At 37.8% G+C, this 14415-nt stretch overlaps 1 protein-coding gene across 4 annotated transcripts in view; it reads left to right on the forward strand.

The window, feature by feature from the left end:
• PUM3 (pumilio RNA binding family member 3) overlaps positions 1-14415 on the forward strand; it is a 45993-nt gene that overhangs the window by 22948 nt on the left and 8630 nt on the right. For all 4 annotated transcript variants that reach the window (XM_040245083.1, XM_040244916.1, XM_040245004.1 and 1 more), the window contains exons 11-15: positions 981-1079; positions 2176-2229; positions 5003-5083; positions 13114-13256; positions 13879-14101. In XM_040245083.1, coding sequence (XP_040101017.1) covers positions 981-1079; positions 2176-2229; positions 5003-5083; positions 13114-13256; positions 13879-14101 — 600 coding nt within the window. The remainder of the gene's footprint in view (positions 1-980; positions 1080-2175; positions 2230-5002; positions 5084-13113; positions 13257-13878; positions 14102-14415) is intronic.

The raw sequence follows: 14415 nt of genomic DNA on the forward strand, positions 1-14415 counted from the left end.
TTGGGAATGGATTAAACTGGCCCTCCAGCTATTAGCTGGCAGAACTCATCTTGTCCTATATGCTTGTCTTCCAAATATAATTACAAAATATATGTATACATTGAAAATAGAGAATAAAGACTAAAAATAGCTAAAATTACCTCATAATACTTTAATGACTGGGTTTTACTAAAAGGTCACTATGACTGGGTTTTACTAAAAGGTAAGTGAAGGCCTAGTCTAAAAGTCAGTATAGAGATTAATTTTTCTTAAGAGAAATGTTACTTAAGTGTCTTGAAGATGAATTATTAATGTGATTTCCAGAGGTAATCCATTAATAAACTAAAAAAAGAAAAACGTTTTCAGACAAATTATTATTTTGACTTTCTGCTCATTATATATGACTTTTTTGGAAGAACGTTTTATTTATTTTATCTGGCTTTTTAAGTTAAAAGCTCTCTTATACCACAGCCAGTTCTTAGATTTCTTTTTTCGGGGAAAGTCATTGAGAATATATTATACATATACAGTTAACCCTTGAACAGTATGGGAGTTGGGGGTACTGACACTCCTGTCCTCTGTCCTCAGTCAGAAACCCACCTGTAATCATCCCTACGCCATCAGGGATGGGGATTTACCCAACTGCAGATGGTATAGTGCTATAGTACATATTAGTGAAAAAAATTCATGTGTAAGTGAACCTTTCTGGTTCAAATCACACTCACGGGTCCACTGTATACATACTTTTCTGAATAGACTTTGATGAAACTCAGGTATTTTAATAGAAATTGCTTGTGGGCAACATCTACTGCTCTTGATAGAAAAAGAATGTTTCTAGGAAGCAGTTATCTGTATGCATGCCTGTCTACAAAATTAAAAGTTAAGTTGTTTGCTACCTATACTCTCTGCCTTTCATTCTCTGTGCATTACTGCTCCTTCCTAGACAGACTGTGAAAAAGCAAAACGAGTAAACCAAAGCCCTGATTGCATTTGTTCCCCAGGAAATGATTGACGCCATCCGCGAAGCAGTGGTGTACCTGGCACACACGCACGATGGCGCCAGAGTGGCCATGCACTGCCTCTGGCATGGCACGCCCAAGGTGAGCGCCAGTCAGGAATTGCCTCTCCTAGACATTTCCAGTCTCCTGGGGGCCTTGCCCTGTTGTGCACAGCTTTATCTTTGCAAAGCTGTACCTCAAGACTTCACAGAAACTGGCTCCTCTTTGAGCCTCTTGTTTCTTCTCTGCTGGAGTCTTCAAGTTTGAAAACCTTGTGTTGTCATTGTATGGGAAGGGCTCTGTCAAGCAAGTAAACACAGTATTTGTTGTTTAGTTGCTGAGTCGCATCCGATTCTTTTGTGACCCAGTGGATTGTAGCCCGCCAGGCTTCTCTGTCCAAGGGATTCTCTAGGCAAGAATACTGCAATGAGTTGCCATTTCTTTCTCCAGGGGATCTTCCCGACCAGGGATTGAACCTGTGTCTCCTGCATTGCAGGCAGTTTCTTTACCACTGAGCCACCAGGGAAGCCCAAACAGTGTTTATGTTCAGGTTTTTAAAAGTTTTGATACCTGTCAGTTTCTTTGATTCCTTATTTAATGATCTTGGTGCTGGGAAGGAAGAGGAAAGAAAAGAAAATGTACAGTCATGCATTGCTCCTCTGGGTCTTAAGTACTTTGAGGGAAATGCTACAGACCCATATTAATTATAGAAGCTTAATAGAAATGATCCTCATTTCCTTAATTGGTATGTTCTCCTTTAAAGGACAATTGTACTTTGTCCAGTTTTTAATACAAATTAATTTCTGTTCAATAAATAATGTATTGAATGCCATCTATATGCTTGACTTTTATGCATTTGAAGACAGCTCAGATATTGAAAGAGGGATCTCAGTTTTTAGTATAAAGGAAGGTAGTTTTACCAGGCTTGCCTCGCAGCTGATAATTTCATGGTTCCATATTTATGTCTCAATGGAATGTCACAAAGAAGTCTAAGATTATAGTATCTCTGAGAGGAATTCTTATAGTATATTGCATTTTTTTGTTCTGGCTAAATAACTGTTTTCACTAATGAAAAGTATGCTATTCCAGTGGAAGTTTAGGATTATATAAAATTTCTAACTGAAATACCTTAATCTATATCTATTCTATAACTAAATCTGTAACTGTAAGTTCATTGAGACAATTTTTCTTTTTTAAGGACAGAAAAGTGATTGTGAAAACAATGAAGACTTACGTTGAAAAGGTGGCTAATGTAAGTATAAAAACTGCATATCTCTTTTAATACTTTTTAATAGTAAAATGCATTTGTGTCTATTATAGGAAATTAGAAAAATTTAGAAAATTATCAAGAAAATTACTTGTTATATCATTTCATTATAATCTAAATGTATGCATATACATGTATTTTTACATATTATTAAATTTATACAAAATGAGTTTGTTTTTCATTTGACATTGTACTTTGGCAGTTTTCCATTTTTATTAGATAATTTTGAAGACCTTAATATTTAGTCTCTAGGGAAACTGTGCTTTTGTTACCTGTTCTCATTATCATCAAATACATAACAGAAATTGAAACTTGTCTCTCTTTTTTCTTCAATTAAATCTTTCATGTGGTCAAAGACAATTTTAGTTCTAAGTTTTATAATTCTTTAAAATCTTTTGGAGATGTTTTAATAGCTTTTCAAATGAAATTAGAGGATATAAAATGTGTTTCTTCTGAGGAAATAATAACCTCAAAAAATAATATCTCTGTATTTAAATAAACTAAATCATTTTCCATAGTAATTCTAAAATATATGTAGTAATAAGCATTAATTTTCAGTTTTTGAATTATTTTTTATATTATGTTTTATAGCTTCTAATTTGCAGGTGAACTAAAAATGAGTGATATCAACAACTTTTCCCTGTAAAAAATTCCAGTAAGCACTATTGGCATCTAGTGAATACTTGTTATAGTAAATGATAATTCAAACTCAGGTAAATTAGAGCTCTGAGATTATATACATACCTGTCATCTTCTGTAGGGTTCTAGACTAGGAAGAGAGTACAAAACCACGTAGAAGGCAGCCAACTTGCTTGGAACAAAATGGAGTAAGAGATTCTCTAGTGAGTTGTTTTCAAAGTGAGAAATTTTTATGATTCATCATTAAATCTTTTTGTATAGCATTTTAATTTGAATATTTTGATTTAGGAATGAATAAAAATGGAATGTTACTGGAAAGTTCCCTTATTTGGGGGGGAGTGGATAAATTAGGAGTTTGGGATTAACATATACACACTACTATATAGAGAATGAATAATCAACAAGGATCTACTATGTAGCACAGAGAACTCCATGTATATATATAACTGAATCACTTTGCTCTACGGCTGAAACTAACACAACATTGTAAATCAGTTGTACTCCAATATAAAATAAAAATTTAAAAATAAAATGACATCAAAAGAAAAAGAAAGTTATGAAAGGTATTAATAGTAAAAGACAGTCTTCAGTAATAAAGTTAGATTGTTTTCCAATTTTGTTATATCAACAATAATTTTTCTTTGGAGAACCAAATCCCCACAAGGCATTGCAAAGTTAACAAATTAGCAGTGCAGTGCCTGTTTTATCTTAAGGAGTTGCTTCTAAGGGGGTGAGATAAACTAATACTGTCCATGGGTTTGGTGTCTGGGTTATTTGGAAGTGTTTAATTTCCATATATTAGGACATACTCGGTATTATTTCAGTCTTTTAAAATTTATGACTGATTTTATGGCCCAGCATATGGTCTATCTTAATGTCTTGAAAAGAATGTGTGGCTGAGGTCCTCTATAAATGTCAGTTAGATCAAAATGATTGGTAGTGTTTTCAGATCATGGATTTTTTTTACTGACTTATTTATCACTGTCTACTTCTGTCAGTTGCTGAGGAAGTGTCGTAAAACTTACAGCTATAATTGTAGAATTGTCTATTCCTCACCTGAATTCTGTTCCATCTTCTGTATTTACCCAGTGATATTTTGCACTGCACACACTTCCGTGTGTGGGGCTTAAAGAACCAGAAAACCAGTGGCTGTGTACTATAAGCATAGTGTTCTCTACTTTGTTTCCTTCACTTAATCAATCTCAGGGAGCATTTTGTTTCTATATATATATATATATATCACCAGGGAAACCCATTGGTTGGTAGCAAAAGTCAAATACCTCTAGAATTTAAAAAAAATATATATCATCATCTGGGATAGAAACAAAATATGCCACAAGCTTTGAAAACTCTTCTTTAACATAAAGTAGAAATTCTTTAAATCTTTGGAACACTGTCAGCATTATGAAAATAATTCTGTTATTTAAAGAGTGACAGTTATGAAAGTCCTAGTGTATATTTATGTAGTCTCATGCTGCTGTAATTTTTAAAAGCAGTTCACTTTATCTTATTCTCATATGCAGTATATAAGTATATTCTTCTAGTTTTTTTTAGTGTTTCTATTTTAATTATATAAGATTATTTTAAAGCAGTTGTGTAATTTTTCAAAAGAAAGTGAAAAATCATTTGTAATCCTTCAACCCAAAGGTGACAGTATTTTTCCTTCCAGGATTTCTTGTGTGTGTATTATGTATATTTTATATATATTATTTTATTTTTATTTTCATAATTGAAATGCTATACATAGTTTAACGTATTATTTTATATTCCTTTTTTCCCTCCCACTTTGACTGTAATTTTCTTTTGAATTTAATTTTAAAGTAGCTATTCATTAACAGGATACCTATTTTTGAGAGGTATCTGGTTAGTTTCAAAAATGAGACTCGGCTACTTGATATTGAAGAATGTGCTCATCTGTTTCTTTCTGTTACTCAAGCTAGAATGTAATTAACTAGGTCCTGATAAGAGAGCACTTTTCTTTGAGTGACTTTTACCTATCCCATTTCTATTATGCTGGATAAGTTGTCAGGTTGATAACCTTAATAAAGTAACTCCATGGGTGAAAGAAAAGGGAGAATTTGTGTATCTTTTAACTGTTACTAGTTTCTAATTCCTACAGGGCCAATATTCCCACTTGGTTTTACTGGCGGCCTTTGATTGTATTGATGATACGAAACTTGTGAAACAGATAATCATATCTGTAAGTAATTTGCATGGTCTTGAATTTAAGTTAAATGGATATATCATTTTTAAACATTTAAGTTTGATTTCACACATAGATGTGTAAAGTGTGCTTTCTGTCAGTATTTGTTATTTTTTAGTTGCCTTAGTTAAGCCTAATTTGGGGGTTGCTTTATTCCTGTACAAACCATAATCTTGTTACTTGATATTACTAATTAATATTGCTTTAAACATGTAAAAGACTGCTTAAATTAGGATAGCATGACTTTCTAGACCATATGATTTTGGGTTGGCCAAAAAGTTCATTTGGGTTTTTCCATACAGTACTGTGGAAAAACTCTAATGAACTTTTTGGCCAACCCTATAGTAAATGAAAAATCAGCAATGCAGTGTTTAGATTTGATCAGAAATTTATTTACATAGTAATTCTTCAGTTATTCAGGAACTTATGTACCCCCAGGCAGAAGATACCCACGACCTTTTTCTTTCTCCCTTTGGAGAAACTACCTCTGCACAGCTTATCAATACATCTGTCCTGCCTTATCAATACATTGTCCTGACTAAATTTGCCCTCTGAAAAACTGAATATTCTCTTTAAAAAAAGAAAAAACCTGCACCAAAGTAGAAACTGCATTATGAAATAATTTTCTCCGTTCTTTAATTACTGCCCACTTTTCTGACTTCTGATCCTGTGATCTGCTTTTATTTTTCCGTCCTTTATTTCTAGCAGACAAGTGGGGTTGGGCCTGTGATACAGGTTGTAGGGGAAGGGATAAGGGAAGGGTTTTAAAACCACATAATCTGTATAGATACCAGTTGTTCATCTGAAGGGTGTTAGATATAGATGGGGTCATTGCAGACATCTCAGTGACAGAAGCTGCTTCCACACTGTCTGCAGGGAGCAGCATATGAATGTTCAGAAAGAGGATTGCCCTGTTGGCTGTGGTGGTGCCGAGGCCTCTCTCAATCCTATCTGGACCAGTAGAGCTGGGTGATTAGGGAGAATATCCCAACTAGTGAAGGGGCAGGAGATTTGTTTTCTTAGAAGCTGCTGTACATCCCAGTGTGTGAATTTCTCATGCCCTTGCTGTCATTTTCCAGCTTTTCCCTTGACTGTTTTAAGATTGTGATGACTTTCTCTGGAATAGGATTGTGGGAAGAAACAAGTTGGCAAGACTTTCATGTCACTGAGTATTTTGACACGTTCCTTGTGACTTTATTACCCTTTTGACTCCAATCAATAATGCTTGTTTTTCATTCCAGTGACAGAAATGTGAGGCCATAGATTGGCTAATGAATAAAGTTGTTTCAAGAAAATGGAAACAGACTGGGCTATTGAACACTGCTTTTGTTTAATATTTTCATGACAACTGAAATTTGCATAACTGTTCCAAATGGATTTTAAGAGAAACACAACTTCCTTCAGAATTTGCCACAATTGTTTGCTAGATTAATTTTTTCCAAAGATTTATCCCACTTACAGTTGCTGTTGAAACAGTTTTAATTCCTCGTGCTTATCAGCTTGATTCCCACAACTGTTTAACCCACATTCCTAGTGACTTTCTCATACTTAGGGCAGCTTACCCTGAAAATGGCCTCATTTGCTGATGTCTTGCCTCTAGCTGACAAAGGCTCACTGGCTTCTGTGTATCATTAAACTCTGTAGCTAGCAATAAAATTCTGGAATGCTAATTGTGCTTGCATTTCCCCCACCCATCCACCACAAAACCTGTGGCAGTATGCAGTGCTTTTTAAAAATACCCAGGAAAGCTTAGTGTTGCTAAGCATTCTGTTTAGGGTAACCAGACTCCTGAAATGTTAGGTTGAAATCACAGCCTGGTTAGCTGAGCCCTCACCTTTCAAAATGGATGCTCACTGTTTTCCACCTAGTTTGCTTTCCAAAATAAGAAGACTTAAAAGTCCAGTTTTGAAATTGTTGGTGTGGTGCAGCTGCTTTGAGAGCAGTGAGTCTCACGAAAGGAAGTACGTACACTGACCAGTTGCTCTTCGAGAGTGAATAAATATTGATGCATACTTTTACATGTATTATCTCTAAGATGCTGTACAGTTAGGTATAAAGGATAATAACAATGAACACCTAGCCTCCCAACTGATTGGGCATGCAGAAGTAAAACTTGCCAAATAGAGTTGAAGTTCAAGACCCTTGTGCCCTTTTTTTTTTTTTTTAAATATATATATACACCACCCCCCTTTGCATCCTTTCATATTTGCTCTGATGGATTGGTACTTATTATTTGCAGGCATTCCCCTATCCTTTTGCTATATGTAAATGTTTACAGTATTTACATGTTTACAAATTCTATATAAGAGATGTGTGCTTTCTCCTGCAACTTGCTCTTTCCTTTGGGATTGTATTTGTCACTCATCATCGGGGTGAACAAGCTTTTTTAGTAAATGGCCAGATAGTAATTATTTTAGGATTTGTGGCTCATATCTGGTCTCTGTAGCATATTCTTGTTTGCTTTTTTTTTTTTTAACAGCACATTAAAATGTTCAAAAATATATATTCTTAACTCACAGGAAGCACAGGCCATGGTTTACCCACAATTGTTCTAAACCGTTCATTTTTCAACGCCAAATAATTTTCTACTATATGAATACACCACAGTTGATTTTTCCATTTTTCTGTTGATGGATGTTTAGGTGGTTTATAGTGTTTAAAACTTTTAAACACTGTTAATATTTTTTGCTATTGCAAACAGTTCTATAATTATTCTTTCATGTCTCCTCATTTCTCTGAGGCATTTACTTAGCAGAACTGAGGGTTGCCAGATAGGCTGCCCATATGTTTATAGAGTCATGTGTCTGTGTTACCGCCCAGCCACTACAAAACCTGTTGCATTATGCAGTGCTTATAAAAATAGCCGAGAAAGCTTAGTGTTGCTAAGCACTCTATTCAGAGAAACTGGTTCTCCTGAAATGTCAGGTTGACATTGTAGCCTAACAAGCACTCCTTTTCTCTTTAAAACCAAGCTCCAGTTTAATCTCCACATAGTGTTCTCTGATCTCCCAGCTGGACCTGCTGTCCACATCCTCTCAACTCTTACAGGTTTTTGTCCTTGCCATCTGTTCATTTAGCAGTTAGTTGTGGTCTCACCCAGGGCTGACACACTCAGAAACATTCATTGACCAGGCAGGTAAATGAGTGAGGCAGGCCAAGTTGGAGGGGTGGTGGGGGCGCTGTGAAGAAAGAGGGGGAAGTGTCCGTGCCTTGTCCCAGGCGATTGCCACGCCAGCTCCCATCTCTGGGAATGTGAGCCCCATGGAGATAGGTCTTCCAACTTGTTTTTCTTTCTAATTGTGATAAAATTTTCCATCTTAACCATTTTTAAGTGTACAGTTAAGTGATATTAAGTATATTCACATTGTTCTGCAACCAATCTCCATAGCATTTCCATCTTACAAAACCAAAACTGTACTTTTGATAACCACATCCCAAGTTTTTGAGTACAGCCCAAAAGTTGGACTTCTGGATGTATCACCATATTTTTTAAACAAAACACTCAATCACTGCCAGCGATCTTTGTTTTTACATTTCTGTTTTTAATCATTATTTAAATCCCGTATTTTTAGTTTTAACTTTTCCTTGTGCTTTCTTGCCTGTTCTGCTAGATTTTAGCTCTTTAAGGTTAAGGCCAGTCTGCATTTCTTTCTGATCCACACACAACCTCCCACGGAAGAATGAGCACCATGGATGGGCGTGGATGAGCATTTTGCATTTCTTTCTTCCTTTGAAAATCCAAGTGTGCTCTAACCCTGATTCCAGTGTGTACCTTTCATTTGGAGTTTTACCTTTCCTTCTTAAAAGAGGGTGGCAAAACAGGAATGCCAAAGAGTCTGACAAGGGTCCATCACAAGGTCAGAATGGCCACAGGTTTTCACAAGGGAGTTCTTTTGTTCTTCCTTCACTTTTCTTCTGTGTACATACCTTCTTTCACTTCACTTCAGTTCAGTCACGCCCGACTCCTTGCAACCCCATGGACTGCAGTATGCCAGGTCTCCCTGTCCATCACCAACTCCCGAAGCTTGCTCAAACTCATGTCCATCGAGTCAGTGATGCCATCCAACCATTTCATCCTCTGTCGTCCCCTTCTCCTGCCTTGAATCTTTCCCAGCATCAGGGTCTTTTTCAGTGAGTCAGTTCTTCACATCAGGTAGCCAAAGTATTGGAGCTTCAGTTTCAGCATCAGTCCTTCCAAGGAATATTCAGGACTGATTTCCTTTAGCATGGACTGGTTTGATCTCCTTGCAGTCCAAGGGACTCTCAAGAGTCTTCTCCAATACCACAATTCAAAAGCATCAATTCTTTGGCGCTCAGCTTTCTTTGTGGAGAAGGCGATGGCCTCCCACTCCAGTACTCTTGCCTGGAAAATCCCATGGACGGAGGAACCTGGTAGGCTGCAGTCCATGGGGTCATTACGAGTCAGACACGACTGAGCAACTTCACTTTTACTTTTCACTTTCACGCATTGGAGAAGGAAATGGCAACCCACTCCAGTCTTCTTGCCGGGAGAATCCCAGGGATGGCAGAGCCTGGTGGGCTGCCGTCTGTGGGGTCGCACAGAGTCAGACACAACTGAAGTGACTTAGCAGCAGCAGCAGCAGCTTTCTTTATGGTCCAACTCTCACATCCGTACATGACTACTAGAAAAGCCATAGCTTTGACCAGACATACCTTTGTCAGCAAAGTAATGTCTCTGCTTTTTAATATGCCATCTAGGTTGGTCCTGGCTTTTCTTCCAAGGAGCAAGCGTCTTTTAATTTCATGGCTACAGCAACATCTGCAGTGATTTGGGAGCCCAAGAAAATAAAATCTGTCACTGTTTCCATTGTTTCCCCATCTATTTGCCATGAAGTGATGGGACCAGATGCCATGATCTTAGTTTTTTGAATGTTTCAAGCCAGCTTTTTCACTCTCCTCTTTCACTTAAGTCTAAAGGCTCTTGAGTTCTCTCGTTTCTGCCATAAGGGATGTCTCATCTGCATATCTGAGGTTATTGATATTTCTCCCGGCAATCTTGATTCCAGCTTGTGCTTCATCCAGCCCAGCATTTCACATGATGTACTCTGCGTATAAATTAAATAAACAGGGTGACAATATACAGCCTTGATATACTCCTTTCCCATTTTGGAGCCAGCCCGTTGTTCAATGTCCAGTTCTAACTGTTGATTCTTGACCTGCATATAGCTTTCTCAGGAGGGAGGGAGGTGCTCTGGTATTCCCATCTGTTAAGAATTTTCCATAGTTTGTTGTGATCCACACAAAGGCTTTGGCATAGTCAGTAAAGCAGAAGTCGATGTTTTTCTGGAATTTTCTTGCTTTTTCTGTCATCCAGTGGATGTCGGCAGTTTGAACTCTGCCTTTTCTAAATCCAGTTTGAACATCTGGAACTTCTTGGTTCACATACAGTTGAAGGCTCGCTTGGAGAATTTTGAGCATTACTTTGCTAGTGTGTGAGATACTTGCAGTTGTGTGGTAGTTTGAGCATTCTTTGGCATTGCTTTTCTTTGGGCATACCTGCTTTAGAGTAAAATAAATAAGGGAAAGAAGTTACAACAATTAAAGTTGTTTTGATTTTCTCTAAGTCAGAGGGAAAGTGAATTGAAAATCTGTACATTTGAACCTTTGTTGTTGCAGTTCTCTTGTGAGGATGCCAAACTCATGACTCCATCAGCTTTATTTAGTCTCCATAGTTAAAGGTGCTGTACATTGAGAGGAGTTTTTTATATGAAGAAAATGACATTATAGCACTTCCCAGTTTGCAGAGTGAATTTTTTGATTTACTCCTGGTAGTGGCCCACAGGTTGGGCAGGTATATCAATATCCTTGTGCACAGAGAAGGGAATTGATGTGTAGGGAGGTTTAAGGTTTTTCCAAAGGCTACACAACTTGAACCCAAAGACCAAATTCAACACAAATCAGCTGCGCTTTATAGCTCCCGTCCTGTCTCTGAGTGTTCTGACACTCGGTGTACTCCAAGTGATCATCTAGAAATTTCTCTCCTTTGTGTACCCCAGGTTAAATAGAAGTGAATTAGAACTCCATAATACAGCATCACTCAGACTGTCCTTTTTGCCACAAGATAGTAGGAGTTGGGGTAGAATTAAATGACACATTTTTAAGTAAATATTTTTTAGTTTCTTAGGATTGTTAGTTTATAAACATTACACTATTTCAAGAAACAGACCAAGCTGAATGTAGATTCTAAATTCCTTAATTGAATAGTAGTTTTGCATGGGTTTTATATGCATCTTGTGTTAAAGTGAAACCATTTCTGCCTAAGCTAAATACACTGCACTAGCCCTTAAGTGTAGAACCTGTAGAGAAGGCCAAGTGCATTGAAGAATACATGCTGGCTTCATGCCACCCCCCTTTTCTTCCTATACCAAGAGAAAATAGCTCATTAAATAGCAGCCATTTATAGTTCTTCAACAGCATACCCCTCCCCACCTTCCCTTTTTGGTTTTTTCCCTTCAAAAAATCAAGTGTTTCAAAGGTATAATACCCCAGAGGGTTTTTTAAAGACAGCAAAGTTATGGAGGTCTTTTAACAATTGTAGAAATTCACCTAAGCTACATATAATTCTCAGTCTCTTCCTTCAACTGAATTAAAGCATTTGTTTTCTTTTATGACTTAGTTAAAATTGAAATTGAAAAAGCCACATTAAAGGTAGCCCATATTTGTGGCACTAAATGCTTCTTTATCAGAAATCCATGTATTGAGTCTACTTTGAGGCAAGCTTACCTTGAAATTGGAGAAAAGCTCCCATCCCTGTGATAAATTATGTACATTTTTTTCTATCTTCCCCTTTTTTACTGAAATTTTAAGTTCATGTTTTTCTGAGTGGTCTAAATTTGTATTCATTTTGAGGTGGTGATATCTACTGTACATATTTTCCAGCTTGTTTTTTTTTCCCCCACTAAAATTACTAATCTCATTCTAATTAATAGGCACTTAAGAGAATAGCAGATCTGAGTATAGCATCTCCTAGAGAAATCCTTTCCTGATGAGGGGGGTACATGTTCTCTTTGAGAGAAATTAGAGTTGGAAAGTCAGGGGACCAAAACTAGTCAGAACCCTTTTGCTAACATCCCAGCGTCGTCCTGTGGGTCCCCTCCCCCCTTTTGGGGTCCCTCATTTCTGTACACGTGGGTGGTTGGGCTGGCGTTTTTCTGTGGCCCCAATCAGTTCTGAAGAATCTCTGGTGTTCAGATGCGTGTGGCTTTGAATATTTATTAGGTTTGTTTTATAAGAAATAGGAATGTTAGGGAAAGGCTAATGATTTTTCTGTTGCATATTTAGAATAAAGGCATTTTTACACAGTGATTTCTCTGTCTTAGTAGACATCGCCAAATCTATACGGGAGCTCATTTGGGGTGGGGATGACATTGCCTTTGTTCCTTAAACTCAAACAACTAGAAAAGGAGGTTACTGTTCTTGGTAACTTGATGGGAAATATCATAGAAAGCAATTATGTGTAACTGCTCCATAGAGTCTTTCTGCAGTTATTTCCCTTTCCCCCTCTTTTTGTTTTCCATGCGATACTTCATTTGCTATGAATAAGTAACTTAACTTTAAAAGCCTTTATCCACTTGTTCTATTTAACAGAGTTTCTTTATCTCCGTTCACATACATCTCAGTGGGGAAATTCTAGGAAGAATGGTCCCGATCAATGCTGATGCTGCATTTAAGTGCAGCTGCAAATTAACTGTATCTGCTCAGTGGCCCCAGCAAGCAGTGTCCCAAGTAATAGCCGCCTAAGAAATATTGGTTACGATGAATAAGTTAGCTCCTGAAGTCCTTGGGCTTGGTCAGCAGCTATAAATGGATTGTACAGTAATGCTAGTCCCAGTAGAGAAGCAGTTCTGTGTTCCTTGTGTAAGAAATTTCTTTAGCTTTAATGAGATGATTTCAGAACTAGCTATACATTTTTCATTATTTTGGGGGAAAGTTATGTATCCTTTTCCATTCAGATTCTAAGCATAGTTTAGTGTATAGTTTCACTTTCTGTTTCTATACTTTTACAGGAAATTATCAATTCCTTGCCGAACATAGTAAATGACAAATATGGAAGGAAGGTCCTATTGTATTTGCTAAGCCCCAGAGATCCTGCCCACACAGTACGAGAGATCATTGAAGTTCTGCAGAAGGGAGACGGTAACGCACACAGGTAAGGGCTTAAGCCCGCTCTGGTTGTTCATTCATTTTGAGTGGCACATGTGTCCACCTCTCATGCTTCCTCCCTCAGACTCCAAAGGTGAATTCCATTTTTAAGCCTGTAGTTGTGGCAGATTCTTAAAAGTTTTTATCCTGAAAAGGAAATGAAAGTATCCTGCCAAAAAAATGCCCCTGGGACCCTGGCTGGGTGTGTGGGTTTTTTTATGATTATGCTTTATATTTAAAGCAACCAGTTAGTCAAGTCCTCTAGAGAGCAGAATCCATACTGTAATCTAAACATGTGTTGTCTTGTGAGATATTTTGTTGTTGTCTTTATTTGGTTTGAGGTTTCTCTGTGTGTGTGTGTGTCTGTGTGTGTGTGTGTGTGTTACACAAGGCGAGCTTCACTTACTGAGTGCCCGTTCTGTGCCAGGCACTATTCAGATCCTGGGGACCCAAAAATGAAAGATATCCCAGTCTCCAATTGCTTATCCGTGTGCACAGCAGAAATCAGACAATTATAGCAGAGCAGGACATTAGCTCTTAAAAGCCTTAGAGGTTTCCGTATGAGTAAAGCACCACATTAACTTTGCTATTCATCTTACCTTGATTCTTCATTCATCATGTTCCCACAGTAAGAAAGACACAGAGATCCGCCGACGAGAGCTCTTAGAGTCCATTTCTCCAGCTTTGTTAAGCTACCTGCAGGGACACGCCCAGGAGGTGGTCCTGGATAAGTCTGCGTGCGTGCTGGTGGCTGACATCCTGGGCACCGCCACGGGAGATGTGCAGCCCGCCATGGATGCTGTCGCCAGCCTGGCAGCAGCAGAGCTACATCCCGGCGGCAAGGACGGAGAGGTGAGATGCCCCCGTGAGACGGGCAAGAAAGCCACCATGGCCACAGAAACTCCCGTCTCTGGGAGCACTGCTAGAAAGAGCCTTTTAATGATTGTTCACTCACCCCTTACCCACAGTACATTTGGAAATTGTGAATTCAGAACACCAATGCTGTTAACACTCGCTTTAACACTCACTGTCTTTTGATGACTCTACATTATCTGCAGAGTAAAACCAGACTCCTGTTAATGTTGTCCATGACTGATTCAGGCTGCCTTCCCAGCATTCTCTGTGTTCTTAATTCTGTTTAATTGCTGTGGACTTTTGTACTTCTT

Source organism: Oryx dammah, unplaced genomic scaffold (genome assembly GCF_014754425.2).
Source record: "Oryx dammah isolate SB20612 unplaced genomic scaffold, SCBI_Odam_1.1 HiC_scaffold_1, whole genome shotgun sequence".
Taxonomy (NCBI): Eukaryota; Metazoa; Chordata; class Mammalia; order Artiodactyla; family Bovidae; genus Oryx; species Oryx dammah.